This window comes from Lagenorhynchus albirostris, chromosome 3, assembly GCF_949774975.1.
Source record: "Lagenorhynchus albirostris chromosome 3, mLagAlb1.1, whole genome shotgun sequence".
NCBI lineage: Eukaryota > Metazoa > Chordata > Mammalia > Artiodactyla > Delphinidae > Lagenorhynchus > Lagenorhynchus albirostris.
Window position 1 is genome coordinate 116,383,530 of NC_083097.1, and position 27,795 is coordinate 116,411,324.

At 53.3% G+C, this 27,795-nt stretch overlaps 2 protein-coding genes across 4 annotated transcripts in view; one reads left to right on the forward strand and one right to left on the reverse strand.

Moving 5' to 3' along the window:
- Positions 1 to 10,860, forward strand: part of PSD2 (pleckstrin and Sec7 domain containing 2) — a 50,298-nt gene extending 39,438 nt beyond the window's left edge. The window contains exons 8-15 of the mRNA XM_060143729.1: positions 76 to 165; positions 1,251 to 1,294; positions 2,374 to 2,564; positions 2,736 to 2,806; positions 3,236 to 3,393; positions 4,298 to 4,442; positions 5,690 to 5,833; positions 8,521 to 10,860. Of these exons, the coding sequence (XP_059999712.1) occupies positions 76 to 165; positions 1,251 to 1,294; positions 2,374 to 2,564; positions 2,736 to 2,806; positions 3,236 to 3,393; positions 4,298 to 4,442; positions 5,690 to 5,833; positions 8,521 to 8,730 (1,053 nt within the window). The 3' untranslated portion in view covers positions 8,731 to 10,860. The remainder of the gene's footprint in view (positions 1 to 75; positions 166 to 1,250; positions 1,295 to 2,373; positions 2,565 to 2,735; positions 2,807 to 3,235; positions 3,394 to 4,297; positions 4,443 to 5,689; positions 5,834 to 8,520) is intronic.
- A 2,389-nt stretch (positions 10,861 to 13,249) lies between these two features.
- Positions 13,250 to 27,795, reverse strand: part of NRG2 (neuregulin 2) — a 177,639-nt gene continuing 163,093 nt past the window's right edge. For all 3 annotated transcript variants that reach the window (XM_060143732.1, XM_060143730.1, XM_060143731.1), the window contains exons 6-10: positions 21,867 to 21,969; positions 19,601 to 19,724; positions 19,113 to 19,240; positions 18,026 to 18,253; positions 13,250 to 15,192 (exon numbers count right to left, since the gene is read on the reverse strand). In XM_060143732.1, the coding sequence (XP_059999715.1) occupies positions 14,424 to 15,192; positions 18,026 to 18,253; positions 19,113 to 19,240; positions 19,601 to 19,724; positions 21,867 to 21,969 (1,352 nt within the window). In that variant the 3' untranslated portion in view covers positions 13,250 to 14,423. The remainder of the gene's footprint in view (positions 15,193 to 18,025; positions 18,254 to 19,112; positions 19,241 to 19,600; positions 19,725 to 21,866; positions 21,970 to 27,795) is intronic.

Here is a 27,795-nt window from a genome sequence, read left to right on the forward strand (position 1 = left end):
GCCGGGCAGGGCAGGGTGTGGGGACCACACCAACCACCATCCCTACTCTCAGGCAGAACCATTTCTCCATTACAGAACATTGGCAAGAAGATGTCCTGCCAGCAGTTCATTGCCAACTTGGACCAGCTGAATGACGGACAAGACTTTGCCAAAGACCTGCTGAAGGTATAAATTGCTAAGGGTCCCCATGGCCCCAGCTGTGTCCGGGGTGGGTGGAGAGGAGAGAGGTTTCTGCCCACTAAATCCTGATGGTCCAGATTCCTAATTCTGGGGTCAGGGTCGTGATGACTTTGGGACAGAGGTAGAGACCATCCAGCTCAACATGTGACTGTTATGTGTTCCCTGAGTTAGGCAGAGGGGTAGGCTCTGTGAGATTTGTTTTTAGTGCTCCACTATCATTATTGCTGTCATGGTAATCCTCAAACTTGCCACCCATTGTCACAGCTGCCGCCACCATCACCACCACCTTTATCACCACTACCACCTTCACCACCACCGTCATTATCATTACCACAGGGAAAAGCCCACTCATTCTTTCAACATCACCAGGAATCTAATTTTCTTTTGAGGCTGAAGCCCAAGGTGGAACTCTGGCCTTTCAAGCCCTGTCAGTTCTCCACCTTGGAGGAAGAAGAGCAGGTTTCTGGGGGGTAGATGATGAGTTCAGTTTTAGACAGTGAGTTAGAGGGACCTGATGATATCAGGTGGGCAGTTGAATAGTGAGTCCGGAGGTCAAAAAATAAACATTGCCTCCATTGCTGTTCTTACCATAATTATGTTCTTCACTGTCAGGAAGCACTTAAGAGTGTTTTTGTAAGTAAGATCAAATAATCCCAGTCCCTTCACCCACCTACTCCCTGTCTACTCATCCACCCATCTACCCATCCTCCCATCCACCCACCCACCCTGCAACTCAATCATTCACCTGCCCACACACCCACCCATTCACCCATCACCCACACATACACTCCTACACAGTCCCCTATATACACTCCACATCCACTCACCCATTTCCCTGCCCATTCACCTACCTACCAACCCATCCACCCACTCATCCTCAAGTCTATCCAATCATCTAAAAACGGATCCACCCACCCACCCCCCATTTATTCACCCATCCAATAAATGTGAATCAAACAGCTACTTTGTCCCACTGGCTGAGAAGATGCTCCCTCACCGCATCCACATTGCTAGATGGAGATTTCTTTGACTGTTCATTGAACTCTCTCTCTTTTTTCCCCCTCTTCCAGACCCTTTACAACTCCATCAAGAATGAAAAGCTGGAATGGGCCATGTGAGTAGTGCCCATGGGCACAGGTGTGGGGAGACTGAATTACGGGGAGGGGGAAGGGGGAGTGGCTGGGGGTACTGGGAAGTCACGCCGGTTACTCTCCATGGTGCTGATTTTTCCCACCCAGGGCCCTGGTGCCCCCTGGCCAGCTGGCCAACTCCTGGTGTTGAGTTCCCCTTTGGGTTTGTTTTCTGTCTTGATAAAAAGTGTGCAATGTTTACAGCTATGGAAGAGACGGAACTGTGAGTTTAGTTTCATGATGTTCACCACAGGTTTTCTGTTCGGGGGATATTGCCACTACTCCCAATGATGAGAGCTCTTTCCCCTCGGGGAGGTAGACAGGCATGAACTATGAGTCCCTTTACAACTCCAGTAATCTGACCAGGTTGAGGTGGTGATGCTGTTGCCAATGGGGAGAGGTGAATGCCCCCTAACTTCTTCCCCTGTGAGGGCAGTGAGACCTGGAGGTGCCCAGCCTTCTGGAAAGAGGTGTGGTGACCTTGCTGATTGGGGAGACTAACAGCCTCCTGAGGAAAGTTGCCACTCCACTGGGGAGTTGCTGTACTCCCCAGGGCAGCCTGGGTCTTTGGGTCCACGAAGAGGTCCCAGGCAGGGATTGTTAGGAACCCCAACCCAGCTGGGGAGAGCTGGCGTTCTTATACCAGGGCTCCTAGGCTGGGGAACCTAGACTTCAGAGGCCTCATCTACTGACCTTCCCTCCCTCACCATGTCCCTGGGGCTTGGGCAAGCTGGCCATAGATTACTGCTCCCTGGGGCTGGGCTTTCAGAGAGGAGAAGGAAAACAAGGAAGGAAGCCTGAAGATAGTAAGGTCTCCAGCTTTGTGATCAAGGGTGAAGATTGGAGCTTGGAGGCCAAAAATCAAAGCTCAGAGGAGAGATGTCAGAATTGAAGACTCAGGGGAGGGGACAAAGGTCTGGACCTGTGGTCTGGAACTGAAATCTCCTTATCTCTGCTCTTTACCTCTAACTGGCTTCCAAAGGAGTGTTTTGTGGGGAGAGGGCATGTTGACGTGGGGATGAGGCCTCCGTGGAGGTGGTACTCAGGCCTAGTACTTTCCTAGTGATGAAGATGAGCTGAGGAAATCACTGTCTGAGCTGGTGGATGACAAGTTTGGGACAGGCACAAAGAAGGTGACACGGATCCTGGATGGTAGCAACCCCTTCCTGGATGTCCCACAGGCTCTCAGCGCCACCACCTACAAGCATGGTGTGCTGACCCGGAAGACTCACGCCGACATGGATGGCAAGAGGAGTGGGTGTCAGGCGGGGAAGGGGCATGGGGAGGGATGCTAGTCCAGAGGGGGTCCACAGCCCCTTGGCCACTCCTCTGGTAATGCCCATGCAGGCAGACGTGTAGGGGACACAAGGGAAGAGATATCGGGGTGGTTGGTTGTGGCCACACTACCCGTGCCCCCCTCCCCAGCGCCCCGTGGGAGGCGTGGCTGGAAGAAATTCTACGCGGTGCTCAAAGGGACCATTCTGTACCTGCAGAAGGTGAGAGACTACCCCAGAGTCCTTACCCAGAAAGGGCCAGCTCAGCCCCTGCCTTATGGTGTCCAGAGGGTCCCGGGCAGGACCTAGGGCTTAGGCAGATTCTGGGTCCTCCCCCATCAAAGGCCTTACTTGGGCTCACGAAGGGCTTTGGTGGTTTCAGGGAGGGGTCTTTTGAATGTTCAGGGGTTCAGAGGATACCCAGTGTAAGGCCTGTTCAGGCTTCTGAACCAACTGGGGAGGAGTGCCTGGTGAGTCTTGTTGGGGTGGGCATGGCATCAGAGTGGCAGCAGCTTGAATAATGGTGGGATGTACAGGGACAGAGAGAAGGAGAGCAAAAGGGAGGGACAGTGAGGGTGGGGGAAGTACGGGTCGGTAAGCCAGAGCCTGGTGATGACAGAGGCTTGCCCAACCCTTACCTGGCCTGTCCAGGATGAGTACAGGCCTGACAAAGCCCTGTCTGAGGGCGACTTGAAGAACGCCATTCGTGTGCACCATGCTCTGGCCACCAGGGCCTCCGACTACAGCAAGAAGTCCAATGTGCTGAAGCTGAAGACAGCCGACTGGAGGGTCTTCCTCTTCCAGGCACCGTAAGTAGGAGTGGAAGCACCCTCGCTCCCACCCTGGGCTCAGGACCGCCCCATCCCCTCGCCTCGTCCACCTCAGGGGAGGCGCCCTTAGCTTCCCCTGCACAGCAGCCATGAGAGTGAGTGTATCCGTAAACAGCTTGGGTCCCTCCCCATGAGCACTGGTTCTCAAGTGTGGTCCCCTCAGCATCGCCTGAAAAACCTGTTAGAAATGCAGTTTCTCTGGTCCCACCTTAGACCTCCTGAATCAAAAACGCTGGGGATGGGCCAGCAATTGTGTTTTAACAAGCCCTCTAGGTGATTCTGATGTGCACTGAAGTCCCTAAATACAGGGCAGATGGGATCTGTATCATCCTCCACTTAAAGTCGGGGGGATGGGTGCAAAAGACTCACCCTACAGTTTCTCCGTAAGACCTTCTTTCCACTCCCCTGCACTCCATCCTCCTGTGACTTGAGATTGGGGTTTCATGTGTCAGATGAGCTTAAAAGGGGGGAGGCTGGTAAGTGAGCTCTCAGGACAGGAGTGGACGTGCCGGGCCAGGTAGTGGGGCAGGGACGAGATGGCCGAGTGGGGGTGACCAGTTGCCCAGCTGCCTCTAACAGTCCCCTGCTGGTCTCACACTCATTAGCTCCAGGCTGTTAGCTCTGAACCTGGCTGGGCAGCTTTATTTTCACATGAAAATCCAGGTCTTGCCTGGGAGCTGGGACAGAAGGGGAGCTCCCTACACAGATGTGACCAGGCCCATCCAGCCCCCATCCTGCCATCCTCCCTCACTCCTTTGCCCACTTACACGGAGGTCTTCATGCCCTCTCTGTGCCAGGCTGGTGCTGTGGGATAGGCTGGGTGTGGGATAGGGCGTCCTGTTGTGAGAAGCCAGTGCGCTCTCCCCTCCCGTCCTGTCCCCAGGAGCAAAGAAGAAATGCTGTCCTGGATCCTTAGAATCAACCTGGTGGCTGCCATCTTCTCGGCGCCCGCCTTCCCAGCTGCTGTCAGCTCCATGAAGAAGTTCTGTCGGCCCCTGCTGCCCTCCTGCACCACTCGCTTCTGCCAGGTACGAGCTCCTGGGGTCACAACACCACCTCCCCAGGCTGCCTCTGCGGTGCCAGGCCCCCCATTCAACAGCCCTCACCTCAGCGCCTAGCCGGCGCCGGGTCCTGGGCTGAGAGACAAGCCGAAGGGGTAGATATTCTCCTCCATCTACACCGCACCCCACCCCTGTTTACAGATGGGGAGACTGAGGCCACACGCCACCCAATGGCCTGGGTGTGCCAGTGGCAGTGTGTCCTGTGAATGTGGTTGTGGTCTGTGGGCATAATGTGTGTCTGGGACGAATGGGAGAGAATGTGTGTGTCACAGGGAGCGAGCGACAGGTGAGACTTGGCTGCCCCTTCATCCAGGGCTTTTTTGCTGCCCTCATCTACCCTTAAATATTTTATTTGTAATCCTTAAAAAACTCCTACTCATTAATACTCCATTTTTCGGAGTGTTTTTTGGAGAGGGGAGGATAAATGGTGGGCCACTACTTGTGAGGTGGAGGGCAGGGGCAGCGCCATACTTCCCTTCCTGTCAGGGCCCTTGTCCGGGGTCTTCTCCACAGAGCCCCTGGGGCTGTGCAAGCGGTGCACACTCCCCCCACGTGCACACATGCCATTCAAGCACACGCATGTTTATGTGTATACACACGTGTTGTGTACCCACACCTACACCATACTTGTGTCTGCGCGCGCACACACACACACACACACCCCCCACACACAAATGCGTGCAACCCAGTGCCTGCATGGCACAAAGGGGTCTGGCTGTGCTTTGATGGCTGGGGTGTACTGTGCACTTGTCTGTGAGTGACAGTGTCTTTGGGTGTGATCCTGGGTCTGTGGCCATCAGACGTGTCCGGGCATGAATGTGAGAGACTGTGTGCATCGTATGAAGCCAGGGGGTGCCGAGGCCGGGCTGCCCCTTGGTCCAGTGGGTTTGTGTGCATGTGAGGGTTCATAGGAGCCAGGGGCTGTGTCTGGGTGACTGTGTGTTTGTGTAAGGGAGTGTCTGTGTCCACACACAGTGTGAGGGTCTCTCATCTCCTGAGCCTGCTGGGGGCTCTAGGAGAGCTGATGCCAATGGCAGGAGGGGAGGAAGGAAGGCAGCGGCAGAACGCTCCCTTGGGCCTAGACCCGGCTCTGCCCCTGTGTATTTGACGACCCTGGCCAGGCCTCAGTTTCCCTTTGGTGAAGCAGCTCCTGGTGGGACAGCTCTGTGACCTCCTGAGAGTGGGACCTCACAGTCCATGACTTGTCTTTGCAGGAGGAGCAGCTGCGTTCTCATGAGAATAAATTGAGGCAGGTGACTGCAGAGCTGGCTGAGCACAGGTGTCACCCGGTCGAGCGGGGCATCAAGTCCAAGGAGGCTGAGGAGAACCGGCTGAAGGAGCATTATCTCACGTTTGAGGTGGGCCCTTCAAAGGAGGGGTTTTGAAGGACAGGGCTAGAGCAGGAGGAAGGGGCCGGCTCCTGCCTTCCACATCGTTCCCCGACCAGGGGCTCCTGCTTTGGGGGCTCCCCTGAGGTAGTCGTGGACCGTGGTCTCCTGTGGGCCAATCTCTGCACAGTCCAGCTGCACAAACAATTGTGCCCTCACTTACGTCTCTCAAAGGGCACCAGACGGGTTCTACCAGAGACCCCTGTCACCCCTCTACATCTTTCTCCAAGCCCCATCCTCACCTCCCCTTTCCCCATAGGCCCAGCTTCTCGGGAAGTTTTTACGACCAAACCACAGAACTCGTAAGCCCTCTCCACGTGACTTTCCCCCCTTGTGTCTCATGTGCCTCTTTCACATAGGTTTATCAAGCAGAGCACCTTGGTCTTTCCTTCTGAGCTCTCCCTGCTTTCCATCTTGCCTCTAACCCCTCCCCTGGTTCTGCCCCACCGTGGGGTGAAGGATGGCGGGGTGGACTTGGGGGAGGAAGGCAGGAACCACTTGTCCATTTTGGACCGACCTGCACCAGGGGGGTGGACAGACACAAGAGAGGCTGAGACCAAGTCAGGAAGCCCCTGGAGCAGGAAGGGTGGGAAGTCGCCCCTCTCAGTCTCTAGATTTCCACTCTGATTTTCTACTGCAGCACAGAGGAGAGAGCAGAGCTCCCAGGATAGATCCTGACCTTTTGAAAAACGTAACACTTTATAGCTTTCGGAAGTCTTCTCAATTTCACTCTCTCTGTGATGTAAAAAAAGCCACACTGATTGGCAGGTGTGATTCTCTTCACTTCCCTTGTATTGATTGATTTAATCCTCATATGAACTCTGTGACGTGGGTTTTGTTATTATCCCCATTTTACAGATGGGGACATTGAGGCTTGGAGAGGTTGGATCACGTGCTTGAGGTGACACAGGAAGTGCAGGAGCCAGGATCCTAACCCAGGGAATTGACTGTGGCTCCAGAGCCCTGGTCTTTCTCACCCCCGGCCTGGCTTAACTGGGGTTGGTGGGGAGTGGTGGGGAGAATGAAGGGTAGGGGAGGTGAAGCCCCAAATGAAGGGTCTTTCAGCTCCTGTGGCAGAGCTGGGTGAGAACAGGGTCTCGTGACCCTTAGTCCCTGCCTCCCCTGTGGGACTGCAGTGAGGGCCTGAAGCTCAGAGTCAAGGCCTCAGACAAATCTCCCTCCTAAATGTTTACCAATTTACAGCCCCTTTAATAGCTCGTGAATGTGCCTCTCTCTCCAGGCCCTCACCAACACCGGACATAATCTTCATTAATCTGATAGGTTTAACAAGTGGTGTCTTATTGCTGTTTTAATTTGGATTAAATTTTTTTTTTAAATTGTGGTTAAAAAGCATAGCATAAAATTGATCATCTTAACATCATCTTATCATCATTTTAAAGTGTATAGTTCAGTAATGTTAAGCCTGTTCACATTCTTGGGCAACCAATCTCCAGAACCTTTTCACCTTCCCAAACTGAAACTCTATAACTATTAAACAAAGACTCCTCAGCACCCTCCTCCCAGCCTCAGCCCCTGACAACCGCAGTTCTACTTTCTGTCTCTATGAATGTGACTACTCTCTAGGTACTTCATATAAATGGAATCATACAGAATTTATGTTTTTGTGACTGACCTGTGTCACTCAGCACAGTGTCCTCAAGGTTCATCCGTGTTGTAGCATATGTTAGAATTTCCTTCCTTTTTAAGGCTGAATACTATTCTGTTGTATTTGTATACCACGTTTTGGCTATCCTTTCATCGACTGATGGACATTTGGGTTGCTTCCATCTTTTGGCTACCGTGAATAATGCTGCCATGTACGTGGGTGTGCAAATGTTTCTTTGAGATCCTGCTTTCAGTCCTGCTTTTATATCCAGAAGTGGAATTGCTGAATTGCATGGTAATATTATTTTTCACTTTTTGTGGAATAGCCACACTGTTTTCCATGGTAGCTGTACCATTTTACATTCCACCAATAGTGTACTTGGCTTCCAATTCTTCCACATCCTTACCAACACACTTGTTACTTTCTGTTTTGTTTTTGTTTTGATAGTAGTTATCTTAATGTGTTTGAGGTGATATCTCATTGTGGTTTGGATCTGCATTTTCCTGATGAATAGTAATGTTGAGCATCCCTTTGTGTGCTTATTGGTCATTAGTATATCTTTTGTGGAGAAATGTCTATTGGAGTCCTTTGACCATCCTGAAATTGGGCTGTGTTTTTGTTGTTGAGTTGTAGGAGGTTTATTTTCCCCTTTAATATTCTGGATACTAGACCCTTACCAGATGTATGATTTGCAAATATTTTTTTCCCATTCTGTAGATTGCCTTTTCACTCTATTGACTGTCCTTTGATACAGAGAAGTTTAAAATTTTGATAAAATCCCATTTGTCTATTTTCACTCTTGTCTGTGCTTTTGGTATCATATCCAAAAAGTCATTGCCAATTAATTTGGATTTTTAAAAATTATGAGTGAAATTTCTGTGCATGTCCCTTGCCTAATATTTTTATTGGGTTGTTTATCTCCTTTTTATTGATGTGTGAGAGCTCTCTAAATATTAAGGAAATTAGTCTTTTGTTATATAGGATACATTTTTTCTCATTTTGTTGTTTGTCTTTTGACTTTGTTTTTGGCCTTTCTCTGCCCTTTCCCCAGAAAAGCCGTTATGAGACCTACATCCACCTCCTGGCTGTGAAAATCAAGGTGGGCTCAGATGATCTGGAGCGGATTGAGGCCCGGCTGGCCACCCTGGAGGGGGATGACCCTTCTCTCCGCAAGACACACTCGAGCCCTGCCCTCAGCCAGGGCCATGGAACTGTGACTGGCAGCAAAGCCACGAGGGATAACACTGGGCCTGATACTTAGCTGGCATGGATGGGCAGGTCCCAGAGGCAGGCAACGCCCCCAGAGGGGTCAGTGAGCACAATTCCAGCCAGGGGCCACTCGGATCAGCTCCAGGCAGTTGTTGGGCAGCCAGGGGAGTGTGGAGAGCCCTGTGGGCCAAGGAGATGGAGATGCTATTCATGGTGTCGATCTGGCATCCTGGGGCTGCTCTGGGCCTCCGACCCTCTCCCCAGCTCTCACATCCCTCTTCACCCCAGAGCCTCATTTTCTAGGCCAGTTGTGTGCATGCTCTAGACACCATCTCAAGAAGTGGGAAGGGTGGTTGACTTCCCAGGCTCTCCTCTTCTCACAAGTTCCTCCCTTCATCTCCCTTGTTTCCGAGGGCAGGTCTTGACCCCAGGTCTCAGCTTGGACTCCCACCCTTTCTCCTCCTCCTTCCTCTGAGTTGACCAGCAGCAGGTCTGCAGACCACCAGCACTATCCTCTCCTCCTCCACTCAGCAGCCTTGGGAACCACACCCCATTCTCCTGCCTCACCTGGCAATAACCCAGGACCCAGGCCTGTCCCTCAGTGCCAAGCTCTCTCCACTCACGTGTGTGTCCACCTCATCTTCCATCCATCGAGGCCACTACTGCTTTCTTTTATATGGACATAAATGTATATATATAAGAATTATATATATATATATATAAGGAACCCCTTTAGAGATGGTTTTGGAACTGATATCAGTTAGAGGATGAAAAAAGAGGTAGGAAAAGCCTATTTCAGAATGCACTTGTTAGCAAGGAGGGCTGCTCTCTGGCCCCTGGAGGCCCTGACACTCTGGGAGGGAAGGTAGAGATAGTATGACCTCCTCTCACCCTATTTCCCCCTCTTCCGGCTGACCTGTGACTTAAACTGCTCTTACAGTTAATGCTTTGGAATAAATAGTGTGTGTGTGTGCTGCCCCGTCTGTCCCACAGGCATCCTGGGGTGTGAGTGGGATGGGACCGTGGCCCTGTTTATATTTTGGTCTTTATGTTGGTGCTGCCGGGTCTCTGAGCTCCAGAGGTGGCCTCTTGTACAGATCTACTGCTACAGGAATAAAAGACACTCTGCCTTGCAAATAGCCATTTGTCAACAAGCCCAAAGATGTTTGGTGGGGGAAGGTTATGGAAGCCATTAATTCTTGGTCTTGGGAAAAGGTGGAATGACAAGTTGTTGATTGTTTTTTAGGTTGCTATTTCTCATACTCTTCTAGTGACTCAGAAACGCTAGTGAAGGACATGTCTGGGAAGAATAATTTTCCATGTGATGATCACAGACTAGCATCCTTTAAACCCTGCAATCCTCAGACTGACAGTGGTGGGGGTGATGGCACCTGCAATACAGCTGTGATGAGCAAATCCTTTCTATTTTTAAAATAGATTACTGTAGTTTGGCCAGCAATTTGACCTCAGTGGTAACATATTTAGTTAATAAGCCAAACTTGCAACTAAGCAGCCAACGTTTACAAGCCCACTGACGTTTGATACAAGGGACCTGTGAGCCTGTGGAGAGATGTAGTGATTTAAATCCAGGTTATTTAATTTGGATCAGCTGAGTGTATTTTATAACCAAACCATCTGGCACCTTCATTTTGCTGAGTGGAAGTAAATGTTCATTTAAGTGAAATTGAAAGAGCAATGTGGCAACATAAAAAAGCTCTCTGTACTTTTTTCTCCACGCTGTCTCAAAGGTCCTTTGAGTTTGGGGTCAGCTTCCCACCCTCTACCTCATGAGGGTGGGTGAGTGAAAGCAGAGGAGCAGGCTCCATCCGCTGCAGACACGTGTGCTTCCCTGAGCACTAGCTGTGCCTCCCATCAGTAAAAAAACTTTTAGTTCACTTTCTTAATTGTATAATTATTTATTGTAAATTATATACGTGTACTACTGTACTAAAATATTATGTACATTATAAAACATACACAAAAGTAGAAATTTTAAAAAGATGAGTTGAAAATAAATCTAAAGCAAAGTTCTTTTTTTTCTGCATTCTAATGGACCATCATATTCCCTCCACAACCTCTGCCCCTAATATGTCCATTTTCCAGGACTGTCCAAATCCAGAGACTTGGAGGACTGCAGGTGAGATGTGATAAGTGGTTTGCGCCACCTGGTGGTCCTGGGAAGTGTCCGTGGGCTCAGGGACTCCTGGGGGCCGACCCTTGAGGACAGCGTCTCTTGAGGCTCCATCCTCTCATTCAGTGAAGGTGAACAGTGCTGCACACTGTGCTGGGTGCTGGGGATACTGTGGTGAGAAAAGGATTGACCAGATCCCTGTCCACACGGGGCTCACAGTCTAGTGGGGAGGGGGACAGACAGTCACCATTTCCATTTGGGACTCTGGAAGGGCTGGGGAGACAAGCCAAAAATGACCTGGCAGAGAGAAGAAAAAAGAATTGGAGAAGTGGGGAAGACTGACTCAGGAAGCCACCCGAATGTCCTAAGTGCTCCTGGGGGACAGGGTAGTAGCAGGAAAGTCACTTAACAGGGCTATACCTCTTCCTGACAGGCCATACTAAAGATGCCCCAAAGGCAGAATTTGAGAGGTGAGTAGAAAAGGGGCCTCTCTGGCCACACCTGCTCCTAGGTTCCATTCACACCTGTGAATGAATAGGTGGCTGATATGATGGGGAGTCAAGGACACTGATTAGGTTCTGGCCTTAGACTCTCAGCAGGTAACTTAGAATCCAGAGCAGATAATGAAGGTACCAAATGGGGTCATGTGAAAGTCAATGAGTTAATCAAGGGGCCATTCAGAATTACTTGGGGTTACATAGAGGTAGACGGGCTCCCTGGGGGTCATGGAGGTGGTTTCTGACTAAAAATTTTGAAGGTAAAAACTTAGGGCCCTCAGAAGGGTCAAATGAGGATACTAAACTGGGTCATGAGGAGGTCAGTGGGTTCACCAAGAGGTCATTCAGAATTACTTGGGGTCACATAGAGGTCAATAGGTTCACCAAGAGGTCATCCAGAATTACTTTGGGTTACATAGAGGTCGGTGTGCTCACTGGAGTCATGGAAGTGGTTTCTGAGTGAAAATTTAGAAGGTATTAGCAACTCAGGCCCTCAGAAGGGTCAAATGAGGACAATAAACTGGGTCATGAAAAGGTCGATGGGTTCACCAAAAGGTCATTCAGAATTACTCAGGGTCATACAGAGATCATAAATCACATAGAGGAATTACTGGCTCTCAGAAAATTTTTGAGGCAATAGCAAACTCAGAGCCGGTACAGGGATCTGGATGAGATCATCAGGGGCTAGAGAAGTCAGTGATTTGCAGGTTTGTGTAGCATTTAGTTCATTAATTTCCTTTTTTTCTTTGTAACAGGTACTTTTTCTCCCAGCATCCCCACATGAATATGTGTCTAGTTCTTTACTTTTCTCCATCACTTCCCTTTCATCCAGTTTTTGCCACTCTCTGTGTGACTCAATGCAAGGCACAGGATATGGTCATCATCATCATCAAATTAGCCATTAATAGACATCTATCATGTGCCAGAAGCAATCCTGGGCGCTCTATATAATCTCCACAGCAACCCTTTGAGGTAGGTATTAGCATCACCATTTCCCAGCTGAGCCAAGTGCAGCCTAGAGAAGTCACACAGCTAGTGAGGGGCAGAGCTGGAATTTGAACTAAGGCCCTGTTGATACCTAAGCCCTTTCAACCCTAAGCCTCTCTGTCCTTCGCATGTGTAGGTCTCTGAGCTGACTACACATATTCCGGGCTCATTTGTGCACACACCCACACGTCAACCATGGGAGCTCTTTGGATAGCTGACTCCTTTGTGTCTGGTTGGAACCTAATGGTTCCTGGTGATGGGCATTGGCTTAGTAACATTAATCAATGAGGGGAAAGGCTCACTCACCCTGGACACCATCTGCCTTCTCCATGCCTGAAATCACGTACCCTTCATCAGGGACTGCAAGTTTAGACAGGCCCTGGCTTTGAGGGGATATAAAAAAACCCAACACCCTGTGGGCTTACAAGCTGCAGCAGCTGTGGTCCTCCTGGCAGCTGAGGGTACCCATTATGCCACTTTTCATGTCCACACATTGCCTGTGACACGCCTGAGGCCCCAAGGGTCATCTTGCCTCAGCTGCTTCAGTGCCAACCTCACAACCCTTCCCTCCTCACCCACCTAGGCCCAGAAACTCTTGCCTCATTCTGGCCCCTGTAGCTCCAGGGCAGGAACTGGGCCAGGGCTCTGAGGCTGAGCTCGAAGCAGAGTAATCTGTGTCAGCCCCTTGGCCAGGTTCCCCAGCAGCAGGGGGTGGTGGGTGGGGAGCTGGGGGACACCTTGTGAACGTTCTTAGAACAGGGAGGAGGGCTGGAGCCTGTCCTGGGAGTCGAAGGCAGGGAGATTGAAGGGAGGGTCTCTTCTCCCGGGTACTGCTCTGGCCCTCTCCAACCTCCACACCAACATCCATCCATCTCTATCACAGGTCTTCATCCTCTGTCTCCCTCCTCACCTGGGGGCTAGGCACACGCAGTCAAACATTAGTTATTTCTGATTTTATTTATAATATAAAAATGTTCAAGTGTCAACAGTCAGGTGTTTGGACATTTCAAGGGGCAGGTTTCCCATTTGCTTAGGATTTTTTTTTTTTTTAAACAATTACCTTTTTGACAAATTAGCAGTGGACCCAGTTTTGGAGGGTGGCGAGGTCAGGGCTGGAGAGGGAGTGGAAGTCATGGGTGGGCTAGAGGCTGGGAGTTGGGCTGTGAGAAGGAAATGGTGTTACTTTATTGCTAAGAGGGGAATCAAATACACTGTCGAGTGGCTCTTCTCGGTCCCAGCGTGACCATGCATCCAATCTAAAGAATCTGAAATGCAAAGGACATGCAGGCATAAAATAGAAAAGACGACCTGTAAACGAAGGTGCTGCAGAGGACGGAGGGGCTTCCTGGAGGCCATAGGGGAGGAGGAGCCACGAACATTGGGGCCCTGGCAGAGCTGCCCCCTCCCAGGGCCGAGGCTGTTGGGAAGACCTCTTTCTCAGTGCGCCCCTCCCTTAGCAGCTGTGAGGAGCGGGGAGGCCCCCTCCCCATTCTGGTTGCTGTCGCTGGGCCTTAGTCTCCCCCTGGACGTTACCTGACCCCCAACTCTAGCTCCAAATCTAGGATCCCCGCCCTCTCAGGGGGCCCAGGGCTCCAGATCTTGCACTGGGGCAAAGCTACTCCGGACCTCATGTCGTTCGTTGGGGCCCCCCAGCCTCACGCCCACCCGAACCCAATCCCGCAGCCTCCTCTCTCCTGCTTTCTCTCACCACCACCTCCCATGACCCCAGCCAGCTTGGGATCCTACATTCCCTCACCCCGCAACCTAGACTTCTCTCCAGGAGCTCCAGATTAGCGTACAGCAAAAGGCACCACAATATAGGTTTCTATTAAAGAGTCAAAAAATTGGCCCATCTCTCTTTTTTTTTTGTTGTTTCTTTTTTTTTTCCGAAGCTGTAAATCAGGATGTCACATATAAATAGTTTCCCTATAAAAACGTCTTTGCCGTTAGCTAGTATTATAAGACAATTTTTGCTAAAATGAAAATAAAACATTTTGTTATACCTTTTTCCTTTTATAGAAAATAAAAATATTTTTATTTCTTTTTCTCCCTCCTTTCTCTCTCCAGTCGGCGGTCTCTGTTCTCCTTAAAGACAGTGGGGCGGGCGAGGCGGAGGGGGCGGCGGGGGCCCTAGAGGGGCCCCGAGTCCTGCTTGGCCCGCGGGGGCGGCCCGCGGCTGTGTCTGCTGCTGGCCCGCGTGCTGTGGCTGTCCAGGGAGTAGTAAGTCCTGCTGTCGGCCGCCGGGCAGAGCGGCGGCGAGTCCGAGCGCAGCGCGTCGTGCGCCGCACGCAGGCCGAGGAAAGGCGTGCTCTCGGCCGCCAGCGCCCCGTCCGCGTCGTCCGCTTCGTCGTCCGAGGCGGAAGCCGAGCCGCCTCCCGAGCCGCTGCTCAGCGACAGCGAGTCCCGCGCTGCGCGTGCGCGCTGCGCCGCCAGCCCGTTGAGGCGCGAGCGGCGCCAGCGCCGGGGTCCAGCAGACGTCCTACGGGACGCGCCGCGGGCACGCGGCCGCGGCGGCGGCGGGGGCGCGCACTCCTGCGTGGTCTCGTACTCGTCGTCCTCGGGGATGCGGAAAGGGCTGGCGGGCAGACTGCCCAGGCTGCCGCCTAGGGCGCAGGCCCCGCGCCGCGGCCCCGGTCCCGCCGCGGGGTAGTAGTAGCTGTCGTAGCTGCGCTGCATGTCCGCACCGGTCCCGGGCCCTGGACCGGGGCCGGGGGGCGCCGGGTGCCGCAGGAGCGGCTGCTGCTCCGCCAGGCGGTAGCTGATGGGCGCGGCCGGCGGCAGCGACACGGCGTGCGCCGAGTTGGGGGACGTGATCTCGAAAGTTGGCACCTGCGTGGCCAGCGAGTAATGGAAGTCCACGGGAGAGAGGCGCGCGGGCGTGGTCAGGGCCGACACATACCTGCGGGGAGAGGCAGAGACGTGGGCCGGTGGCCAGGGGATGGGGCGGACCTGATGCAAAGCAGTGGTCTTGCCCAGGATCCCTCTTGCAAGAACCATGCTGGTATTCCTCAGTGACCGTAATAAATTTCCTTAATTTCTCTGAGCCTCAGTTTGCTTATCTGTGAAACGGGAGTAACCACAGTGCTCATTCCGTAGCGTTGTTGGATGATTCCATAAACGTATCAGTGGTCCTTGGCTGTGGGGATGCTCACAGTCACCAGTGTTCCTGAATGGTTACTTCGGGTGAGGCTAAGGCTGGGGCATTTTACATGTGTGATCTCATCTAATACAGTAATTCTATAAGAGGCTTCTGTTAGTCCTGTACTACACACGTGAGGAAAAAGACTCAGAACATTTAATTGACTTACTCAAGGTTCACACAGCCAGGAAGTGGTTGAGCTGGGATGTGAACCCAGGCCAGGCAGGAACCAGAACTCATACTGCCCGATTCCTCATTCTAGTCCCTGCATTCAGCCACCCCTGTGACTTGGACTTACCTCCCCTCTGGGACAGTTCATCCCATGGCTGATGGCTACAGTGGGGAAATATTTTCCTTTTTAAGTTGAAGCTAAAAGCTGCCTCTGGGAAGTGACTGCTCCCACCTCAGTTAGGGTCCTCAGCCCAGAGCTCACAGTTACCAAGACCTCACTGAAGTGTCTCTGCTTGGGGCTAAAGACCACCAGTTCCTTCAAAAGTTTGCCCTTGCTAATATCTCCCACTCTGGGTCCCAGGCACCTGTCCCTTTTCTGTCTCCACATTTCCCTTTCTGAGTCAACTGGCCTCTTGCCCAACCATTATCCACCTCGGGACAGGGACCACCCACCTCCCTGCCTCTCTTCCAAACTGTAAAACTGGGCACCTCATTGCTCTCCAGAGTCCCCATTACTGTTTTTCAGAATCATCTGACTCCTCTCTCTTCCCTCTCCCACATGCACATCCATCATGTCCTACCCATTCCCTTTCTCCTGGAATACCCTCCACCCTGCTCCACTCCATCCTGGGACTAGATGTTCACTCTGGTCATTCCCCCACCCCAGTGTCTTTCCTCCTTCAGCCTATGCAGTTCCCAGAACAATCTTTTTTTGGCCATGGAGCCTCAAACCACTGGACTGCCAGGGAATTCCCTCCCAAAGCAATCTTTTAAAGTCATATCTCTGCTTTAGGAGGCCCTTCCTGCTTACCCACCCAGGGCCACTGGCCATCTATCTGGCCCCAGCCTGCCTGTTCAGGCCCAGCTCCACTCTCCTCACAGCCCACCCTGCTCTAGGTGCCTCACCAGCTATGTCCTTAGTGCCTCTGCTGGAACAGCTCAAGTTGTTCCCCTTGCCTGGAAGTCTTTCCCTGCCTTGCCTCTCTACCTCCCAGCCATTAAGGCAGGGGTCCCCAACCCCCAGGCCACGGACCAGTACCCGTCTGTGGCCTGTTAGGAACCAGGCTGCACAGCAGGAGGTGTGTGGCCGGAGCACTGAAGCTTCATCTGTATTTATAGCCACTCCCCATGGCTTGCATTACCACCTGAGCTCTGCCTCCTGTCAGCATTATGGTGAGTTGTATAATTATTTCATTATATATTACAATGTAATAATAATAGAAATAAAGTGCACAATAAATGAATCATCCCGAAACCATCCCCCCGCCCCCGTCTGTGGAAAAACTGTCTTCCACAAAACCGGTCCCTGGTGCCAAAAAGGTTGGGGACCGCTGCATTAAGAAGTCCTATTGCTCTTGTTACTACTAACCATAGCTCCACCTAGTGAGCACCAGCGCCATGTCAGGTAAAAGGCGAAGAGCTTTGCGCATGATCTTAGGGTGGCCTTCAGAAGAACCACGCACTACAGGTGTAATGCTCCCTGTTCTATAGCTGAGGAAACAGGCACAGAGGTGATCAACCTGCCCCAAGTCACACGGGTGGTGGGGCTGAGCTTGGAAAGGTTGGTCTTGGAAAACCTAGCTGCTTCCCAGAGCCTACCATCAGACTGGGTTTCTCTGCCCTGGTGGGGTGTCCTATGCTTAGCACTTTCCATAGGCAGCTGTGAGCTTCAGTGGTTTTGTGTCCATGACCGGCACGGAGTAGGCTGAATTGAAGCCTTCTCCACTCCAGCCTGGAGTTCCTAGTACCAAGTCCCTTTTTCTGCTCTCCTCCCACAGATCCCCGTTGCCAAGGGGAGAGCAAGATGGAGGCTGGCCCCCTGCAACTCCTGGCTTGGAGTCAGGGAAGAAGGGAAGGTTCCTGGGTCTCACTGCATTCATTGCTCAGGAACCCAATGGCATCTTGATCCATGGGGGCCTAGTTGCTGATACTTCCAGGGCCTTCAGGCATTCTTGGCTCATTCCCATCCTGCACTCACCGGTTTACTCACAGACAGCCTCCCCTCCCACTCTTCAGCCTGCTCAATCTTGGTGTCTGTTTCTCCCGGGACATGGGGCCTCTAGGTGACACCAGGGTAGGGCAACTGTATGTTCTGGTTTGTCCATGCCAGACCCTGTTTGTTCCTGATGTTCTACTGCAATTATTAATAACATCCCCTTCTACTCTGAAGAGTGTCCTAGTAGAACAATTAAATTAAATGGTCATAACACACCAGGGTCTACTGGCTGTAGTCCCAGCCTGTCATTAACATGTTGATGACCCCGAGGAGACCATTTAACTTTTCAGGGACCTTGCTTGCGCATCTGGAAAATGGGGATGAGGCTCTTTGAAGTGTTTCTGAGGTGACCTAAGGGTCAGCCCTGGGTCAGTGGTGCCAGCTCTCTGGCTACAGTGGGGCACAGGTCACGGGGTAGGAACTGACCTCTCGCTGTGCGGGGAGTCACGCAGGGAGTCTATGGAGTCGTGGTAAGGTGGCACCGCAGCCCTGCGCTGCTCCTCTAGGCTGTAGGCTGCCGCCCGCCGTGCCCGCGCCTCCACACACGCTGGACTGTTGCACTTGCTGGTGCCCACTGATGACAGCATGATGCCCGATTGGGAGTCGGAGGTCAGGCTCTCAGAATGTTCCAGGCTCCACGTGTGGCTCTCATGCCTGGAGAAGCCAGGTGGAAGTGAGGTGAGGTCAGGAAGGGGCCGGGCAGCCCAGCACGTGTGGTCCCAGGCCCACCCCTTCCCTGGTTCTTCATTCCATCTCAGGCTGCCTCAGCTCACTGCCCTTCACTCTGGGCTGATGTGTAGCATCATAAATGCCAAACCCCGATTTTGGGAGGAGGAGAGCTGGAGGCCTGTGGATGGGTGAGCTGCAGTGTGCAGAGGCCTCTTCCTTTCCTCTCTGCAACCAACCTCTCCTTAGCCTCCCTGTCTGGGACCCTTCCATTCCCATGGTCCTTAGCCACTTGCCTTAAGAGCCCAGCCCCAGTGGCCAATATATGGGGACCCTGCCTATTCTGTGCTGCTCCCCAGGGAAGAAAGGGGCCAACCACGTTCTTTCTTGAGCTGTCTGAGCCTGTGTGCTTGTGTGGACAGGCCTCCCTACCTCTGGAGAGGAGGCTAAGGTGGACTAGGTTCACGTGGGAAACCCAGGAGAGGGCGTCAAATAGCTGTGGGTATTCGAGTGAGCAGGTACTTCATGCCAGGTGAAGTGGTGCTGATGAGGCCCAAACAAAACCAAATGTTAGGTGGGAGCACAGTGATACTGTTGTTCCTCTGGGGCTGGTTTAGACTAGAAAAGGGAATCCGGTCTGTGAGGACCTGGATGTACGTTTGGTGGTGGGTTCTGGTTTGAAGCCCCCCACCTCCACCCTCCTGCTCACAGGGACCCTCAATACAGAGCCCAGCCTGGCTGGGGAGTTTGGTGTGTGTCCCCAGGCAGGTGTGTGGTGCGCATGTGCACGCCCTGAGGGTGTGCATACAGGAGTCTGCAAGGCTGCGTGGGCCTTGGTGGTGCCCACCTGTGGCTGGAGGTGGGCGTGGCTGTGGAGCAGTGGTGAGAAGGAGAACAGGAGTGGCTCCCAGAGAAGGTGGTCTCCGTTTCCCTCCGGATGACATGGTCTGTGGCTGGCACATTCTTGGAGATATACTGGAACAGACAGAGGGTATTTTGGCAGGGGGGCAGTTAGTGACAGATGACCAAGTTGACCCTCCTTCCTGGTGGGCAGGGGAAGTGAGGCAGTAAGCTCCAGGTTGCGGGGGCGGTGGTGGTCCACTGGATAAGCAACTCGGTGTTAGGGCAGCAATGGCCCCTGGAAATCAATCCCCCGACCTCCCTTAAGGAAGTGGGCCAAGCGAGGCTAAGTCATCCCGGTGAGGCAAGGCTAGGCTAGCAGGCACGGCTGAGCACAGGATGGGCCGGCCGCCTCCCTGGCCCATTCTTGCAGGGGGCATAAGAAGGCGGGCTACACAGCAAGGGGTCAGAGTGGGGCCTGGGAACACCACTCACGTCTGCCATCTGGATCTCCTCAGGGTCCAGCCGGGGGTGGCTGGGCCCATTGGCCAAGCTCCGGTTCTGGTGGGCTGGACACATGTTCTGTCGAAGGTGGTTATGCATCTGCTTCCGCTGTTTTCTGCACAGGGGAAGGTGCATTAGCCTGACACCCCCTCCCCGCCTCCCCTGGCACACACGAAGTATGAGCTTCCCTAGCTGTTACTCCAGGGAACTAGTCTACGTGTGCCGGGACTGGACTGCCGTGGCAGTCTCCTGCTACTGCTCTTTCCTGTGCTCAGGCTGCCTTCAGCCAGGACCCCTTCAATCAACCGCCTACATCATCACTACCAGCCGGAATTCAGCAGGACCTGAGCGTAGTGGTAGTGAGCTTTGGCTCTGCTGAGAGAGCAGAACTCTACTACTTTCTAGCTGTGTAAGTCTGGGCAAATTACTTAAACTATCCATGTTTCACTTTCCTCATCTGTAAAACGGACTGATCATCTACACATTCCAAAGACCATTGAGGATTAAGAGTAGATAAAATATGCAAGCACAGTGCTGGCCCACTTCCTGCGTTCATTTATTTGGTATCTATTGGGTTTTTACTATGTGCCAGATGCTGTTTTGGAGCAGAGGAGACAGATATGGTTCCTGCCCTCACGGAGCTTGCAGGCCAGTAGGAGAGGCAGATGATAAACACATAAACAAACAAGATACTTTCAGCAAAGTGCTATGGAGAAAATAAAACAGGATGCTGTGGTCAGGGAGTCAAGACCTGTGGGGCTACTTCACTTGGGCACCTATTAAGTGCTCAATACATTTGTTTTGTAATCAACAAGTTTAATCATGTCACTCCCCTGTTAAAGCCCCTTCATTGGGCTTCAGAATCCTGTTTCCTCTCCCCAGCCCTGTCTCTCACTGCCCTTTCCCCACCCCAGCTTGCTGCATCCTTGGAGGGCTTGTTTCTGATCCTACACTGTGCCTCTCTGGCCTCTGGGCCCTTGCATCCAATTGCAGCACATTCTCTGCCTCTTCACCTGCTAACTCCTGCTCATCTCTCAGGCCCGGCCTAAATGCACGTTTCTCAGGGAAACCCTCCCTGCCCTCTAGATGAAGTTAGGCACCCCTGAAATACATCCTGTAACACTGGACCTCTTGCTTAGAGCACTGGCTATGTGCCTGGTACAGGGCCTGGTGTCCAGCAGGCATTGAATGAAAGTTTGTTGAAGAAATAAGTAAATATAGTAGGGGTTAGAACATGAGGCTTGCTTCTCCCCCCAGTGCTTGGCCTCAATTTTCCTGTGTGGGCCCAGTCTCCTCCTGTGGGCTCCCTGAACCCTAAACCCCAAGGCTGGCAGGGCCTTAGATCTCATAGATAGGGGCAGCAGGAGTCAAGACCCAGGGGCTCAGTCCCCCAAATGGTGGCTATGCCCAGACTCTTGCTTTCCGCATAAGAACAGATATGACAAACTCTTTCTATACCACATCACTCTACAACCTGCAATGGCTCCCTATCATCTGTAGGATAAACCCAGGTCCCCAAGCTTGACATTCAAGGCCCTGTGGTGCCATGCAGGTTCCAGCTGTTCTTTTAGACTCGTGCACCTTTTTAAAATTGACCCCAGCCCTCTGCTCCAGCTAGCCTCGGCTGCTCACGCTCCATGAACACAGCTGACCCTCTCCTGCATTTGTCCTTTAGCTCGCACTCTTCTACTGGAATTGCCCAGCCCCTTTCCTTGCTCCAAGGTTCTGATGCCACCTTTCCTTTGCCCAGGGGAGGCCCAACCCCATCTTCTCTGTATTCCTGCTTGGACTGCTCCTAGGTGGGATTAGGCAGTGCCCTGTGAGGTCTCTTTTTCCCCTGAGAAGGTGCCTCCCTCTCTGTGCTTGCCCACCCCCAACACTGCCCCAGTGCCTGCCTACCTGACGGGGCAGATCCTCCCTCACAGGATCCTCTGAGGTACTAGAGGATCACACTCATTTTATAGATGAGAACTCAGAGAAGCTCATCCGTTTCCTCAGGGTCACAGGAAATGGTCGAGCTGAATTAGAACCCAGATCTATCTTCTTCCACCGCCTGGGCTTATGACCGTTCTTGTGCAGTCCTCTGGGGCCTGTCTACCCCACCCTCTGCTCCTGCTTCTTGGCCCAGCCCTCTGGCCCCTCACCAGCTGCAGAAGGCATAGGAATGGGGGAGGCTCCGCCAGGCATGGTGCGGTGGAGAGGAGAGCCTGTCCCCACAAAAGCAGTCCCTGGTTGCTCTGAGCGCCCGACAACTCACTTGGTCTTGCAGTAGGCGACCACGCAGACGATGCCCACGACCAGCAGAGCCACGCAAATGCCGGTGATAGTCAGGACCCTTTTCTGGTACAGCTCCTCGGCTTCTGCAGAGGTAGAGGGCGTGAGGGGGCAGGGTGGGAGGCAGACCCGTAGAGACAGTGCTGCAGACCGTCCCCCTGCCCCGCAAACCCCGGGCTCTCTCCAGCTCGGGTGCTGCCCGGCTCCCATCCATCTCACTCCTCCCCCAGCCAGTTCCCTCCTTCCTGCTTTCCTGAACTCCACCCACCTGTGGATCTCATCACAATTGACTACACCTGAGCTCACCTTCCCAAACCCGTGCTCTGCCTGGAGCATGTGAGTGGAAAATGCAGGGGGATGGGTGGAGGAGGTGGGATGGAGGTGAAGTTCCCAAGGTCATAGGGGAGGGCAACCCACTACGGCCTGGTGGCTGCAAAGAGCCTTGATGGGCTGGGGGAAGCTGGTCTTCATGGTGGTGAACATGCTGACCCTGGGCAAAGGCCTGGCTGGCCACTTTGGCTTCCTTAAGAAGGTGGAGAGTGGCTTGTTCTGGGCTGGAGACAGGACATGAGGCCCAGAGGCTGGACTTAGGAGGGATGCCAGGACCAAGAGCAGGAACAGAGCAGACCAGGCCCACAGAGGCGGGAGAGGGGAGAAAGGCCTTGGTTTATCCCTGCAGCTCGGTCAGGGTTGTGGCCCTGGCCCACTCCAGCTCTCCCCGTCTCTGCTTGTCAGAGACCCACGAGTGGCAGCACAGCCCCCTGGCACCTAGGACAGCCCTTGTGCTCAAGGAGCAGCCTCCACCCTTCTGAAGGAGCTGAGCTAGGCTGGGCCTCAAAGCCCTCAAAAAGACCCAACTATCCCCTCTACCTCTACTCCCACTTTTTGGTGGGGCAACCCCTACGCTTCTAGAACAGAGAAAGCCTGGAGGAAGCAAAGGAAAAAGGTGACAGCACCAGACATGGTCAAGGCCTACAGCCTAGACATCCCGCCCTTGCTCCGGCTCCCATCTGCTGGCCGGCCCCTCCCCATCGCTCCCCTCCCACCAGCACAGGGATAAGTGGGGGCGGGACCCAAAGCCTTGGTGGAGCCCTGGGCAGTGTCCCTAAGCCCCCAGGCTTGCAGGGTCTCCTGTGGCAAAGGTACGCCCAGCAGCAACCACTGGGTACAAAGCCCCAGGCACACATACCTGGAGGACTGTGCCCGTCTGACACACAGACAGACCCTTCACAACAATACACACGGCCGCCACGCACGCGATCACACCCACTGACATAGTCATGCAGAGTCTTGAACAAACAGCCCTCCACCCCAGATCCCCACCTCCAGGCTCTGTGGTCCTCGTCCTGCCTCCGGTTCTCATCCTCAGCCACGCCTCAGTCCTCCACTCAGGCCTCTGTCTCCATCACTCCTTTGAGACCGCTCTGGTCATGGTCACCAACAACCCCCCCGCTGCCAAGTCTGTGGTTCGCTTCCCTCTCAGCAGACTCCCCCTGCTGGGACCACTTCCCGGGATGGTCTTCCCTCCTGGGTTTCCTCCCCCTGCACTGGCTCATCTCTCTGTCTCAGTTGCTACTTCCCCCTCTTCCATGTGGGCTGCAGGGTCCAGGCCCAGAGCTCTCAGGCTTCTTCCTCTCTCCATCTGCCCTTTCTCCCTCCGTCATCTCACCCAGACTCAGACTTGAAATACCATCTGTACGCAGCTGAATCTCACGTTTCTCTCTCCTGCCCTGACCTCTTCCGGAGCTCCAGATTCCTACATTCAAGGGCCATGGCCAAGCAGAAGCACTGATTCCCCACCCTCGTTCCCTGCTCTTCCCATCTCTTCAGTGGCGACACCACCTTTCCTGTTAAACAAGCCCCAGACCTTAGAATCATTCCTGATCTTCCCACCCACTCTGGTACCTGATCCATCAGCAAGTCGTCTCAGCTCTCCCTCCCAAGTAGATCCCAGATCTGACCACTTCTTCCCGTTTCCACTGCTTCCAGCTTCATCCAAGATGCCATCTCTCACTCGACAGCTGCCTGCTTCTGACTGGTTTCTCTTCTTCTATTGCTCCACACCCTGTCCCCTCACCCAGTCTATCCTCTGCCCCGAAGCCACATTGATTTCCAACGATAAAGCAGATCATTTTACTCCTCTGCTTAAAAACCCACAATGGCATCCCCCTGCGATTCAAATACAACCAAAAGCCTTACCATGGTCCACGAGGCCCAGGGTCACCTGGTCCCTTCTTCTAGATCCCACCTGTAGTCTTCTTCCCCATGTCTGCTGTGCTCCAGAGGCACTGGCAGTCTTTCCATCCATCGAACAAGGCAGGCCCATCCACATCACCCTTAACTTGCTGTGCCCCCTGCCTCAAACACTCTCCCCTGATTGTTTGCAGGGCTGGCTGCTTCTCGTCAGGTTTTAGCTCAAATGTCGCCTCATTGGACAAGGCTTCTCTGGCCACTTAGCTAGAGCAGCTCCTCACCCCGGCTAGGCGCCATCCCATTCCATTTTATTTTCTGTGTAGCACTTACCCCCACCTGCTATCTTTCCTGTTTGTTTGTTGTCTGTCTCACCCCTGCACCAGGAGGGCAGGGACTCTGCATGCTAGATCGCCAGAGTCTGGCCAACTCTGGGGTTCAGTAGAGGTTTGTTGAGTTGGTGTGTGAATGAATATACAGACCACCTTTACAGACAGTCGCATATTTACATACGCTCACACTTGCCTCCGCACCCACTGCTCACGCTCAACCCTTAACAACAAAGATGTTCCACTGCACCCCTCTGTGTGCTCACACCCTGCACTGAGAGACCCAACAAGGTGTAAACATGTCAACATAGACACATAACAACATAGACACGCACACCTACAGATTCCCCCCCTGCACCCCCTGCCATGATCACGCAGACACCACAGACTCGGCCCCTCTCCTCCCCACCCTGTCACAGCAGAGACACAGACATACTCTTACACACAGACTTTCAGCTCCATCTTCTGAGAATAGCTGATGGTGGCTAGGTGGCCGGGGAACCAGGGCCTCCCCAAATCTGCCACGAGAACAGTCTTTTCATAACTGCAGGCTCTGCCTGGAGCACATCTGGGGTCTGACCCCATCGAAGGCTCAACCCCTCTGAGACCCCGCATCTCTCCTGCTATATGTGTGGACCAGGGTGGAGCCTCCCAGCACAAAGCCAGAGAGCTGGGAAGACTGACCCCTCAAAGTCCCTCCCTGCCCAAGGCATCTTCCAGGGGCCAGAGGACAGTCAGGAGTGGGACGTGAGGTTCTGAGCTGGGAGGCAGGAGGGCAGGCACCCGAAGTCAGCCCACCGTGGACCCTCGCTGGTGTTGCCCACAAACACATGTGCCACCGTGGGGACAGATCGTGAAGGGAGTAACAGCCTCAAGCAGATGGCAAAGCCTGGCAGACAAACATGGGGCAGGCGGCAGAGACAAATGGGTGTTATCAGCTGCCAGCCTGGTGAAGAATGAAAAGCAATGGAAATGGAAATGGAAAAAGGAAGGAGGATTAAGGTCAAATTGAAAGGGATGCCTCTCTGCACAGTTCTCCAAACCAGGATTCTGTGGCTTTCAGACACCTGCTCTCCGAGGGCTCGTCTGGCCAACCCACTGGGTTGCACACAGCTCAGGGGTCCCGCTCCCCTCAGAGTACTCTGGCGACTGGCCCCAGGCAAGGGGGCACTACTGTACACGGGGGCACAGTCTGAACGCCAGGGTACTCTGCTGTTCATGAGCTTTTCTTGTCTCCCCCAAATCAATGTAGTTTATTACAGGACATCCTGATGGGGACGGGGATTTTTGAAATCATCCCTTTCCCATTTGGGGGGAAAGGAAACCAAACGTCCAGCACACATGGTGTCAGAGGCTGTGGAGAGGGGCTGTGTGGATGGCGCTGACCGATACATAGAGGCTCCGTACCCTTTAGTTCAAATCCAAGGTGCTCTGGCAGTGCAGAAGAAAGGAGGGTCAGAGAGGGGAAGGGATGGAGGGAGAGATACAGAGAGAGAGAGAGATGGGGGAGGGGGCGGGAGAGAGAGAGAGAAACGTTGGTCAGGACTCTTCAGACACCAGCAGCCAGCCTGTGAGGTGAAAGCAGGTTAGTGGTGTCCCCTCCCAGCCTCCTGAGCCCCTTCCCTGGCCCCCAGTCCCCAGGAGCCCTTGATTGGGGTAGAGAGAGGAAATGTTAGGATCAGCAGGCAGGGCAGGTTCTTTAGAGATGAGCTGTGGGGTTAGTACCTGGTGGGGAGGCAGAGGCGCAAGAGTCAGTTGGCAGATGTCCCCAGAGAGGAAAAGTGAGTGGGGGCAGGGGGCGGAGGAGTCCCCATCCTTCCCCTCCCAGCTCCAATGCCAGGCCTTCGACCCTTTCGAGCAAGCTGGAGACAGCTTGCTCAGCCTGAGCTCATTCATGGGGCCCTTCTTTCTGTTCAGAACTAGGGCTTGGGGTACCCAGACCGGCCCCTTGTCCCTGTCCTGCCCCCATGGGCCTCACTGGCCTGCCCATCTACTAAGAGCCAGGCATGGAGGCTCAGAGTTTGTGTGGCGCAGGACTGGGGAGGGGGAGAGGCCCCAGGCAGCAGGTCACTTCTCCACTTGACACCCCCAACACCCTAGAAACCTGCAGGGGCTAGGCCTTGGGTCCCAGCCTGATCACACAACTTAGGAAAGCAAACTGCAACTTGGAGAAAGAGACGAGTGGGTTCACCTGTAGAACACCTGTGCCCCCTAAATGGCAGCCAATTGCACTCTTTGAAGCTGGATCATGTTGTAAGTGTGCAAATTCACGGGTCTTCGAGGTAGACACCCAGGCCATCGAAGGGTTGGATAAAAGGGCCCTGCCCAAGGGTCAGCTCTGTCACTGACCCACTGTGTGACCCCATAGTATCCCGCCTATCTGGCTCTCAATCTTTCATCAGTTAAATGGGGATCAGGCCTGGCCACGGGATCTCTGAGGTCTGCAACTCGGCTGTCCTTCAGAATCATCCAGACCAATGGAAACAGGCTCTGGGGTGGGAGCCCAGAAATCTCCCCAGTGCTTTTGAAAAGCTCACCTACCATTCTAAGGTAACAGGCAGCACCTGATTGCAGGCCTCGAGTCTCAGTTTTGTCCCTAGTTTGCTGTGTGCATGTGGGCAAGTCATACGTAGTCTCTGTTTCCTCATCTGTCAAAAGTGCCTGTACACAGTGAGAGCAGAAACTAACACATTTTAAATCAACTAGACTCCAATAAAAATTAAAAAAAAAAAAGACGGGCGAGGCGATGTGCAAGGGCTTGCTCCACTGCCTCCGCACGTGCACAGCAAGTTCCGCTAGACCCAGGCAGGAGGTGGAATTGTGTTCTGATGTTCTCATCTCCTGCAGAGGGAGCGGAGCACGGGGACATGAGCAGGAAGTCCTGTGCACTGTCTAGCTCTGGATCTCTCCTCTGCTTCCTGATAGGGATTCCAGAGGGTTATGCAGTTGGAAAAGGGCAAGAGAGTAGAATGGCTCTGACTGAAAGAGCCTTGAGGAAGATCCTGGGGTTCTGACCCCCAGTTCCATGCAGAGACCACACCCCTGAAGCAAGAACCCCAGCTCTGCTAAACATGAGCCCTTCCGTGCACTCCTGTTAAACCTGAGGTTGCAGGTGATCTTGAATGTGGTTTCTTTGCAGTCTTACGCTTACTGCTTGGAGGTAGGAGTCACCATAAGCACAGCAAGTCCACTCCTCTCCCAGGGCCTCCCAGGGCTGGCCAACTGTGCTAAGCAGGCAGTACAAACTTGACAAACTGAAAGGGTCCTCGGGGGCAACTCTCACTGAGCAGTTAATCCTGTAGCCCCAGGGACCCTCCAGGCAGCTCGAAAGAGCTCACAATGTTTGGATATCCAGCCAGGTTCCCCACAGAGAACAGCCCAGCTTGACCACAG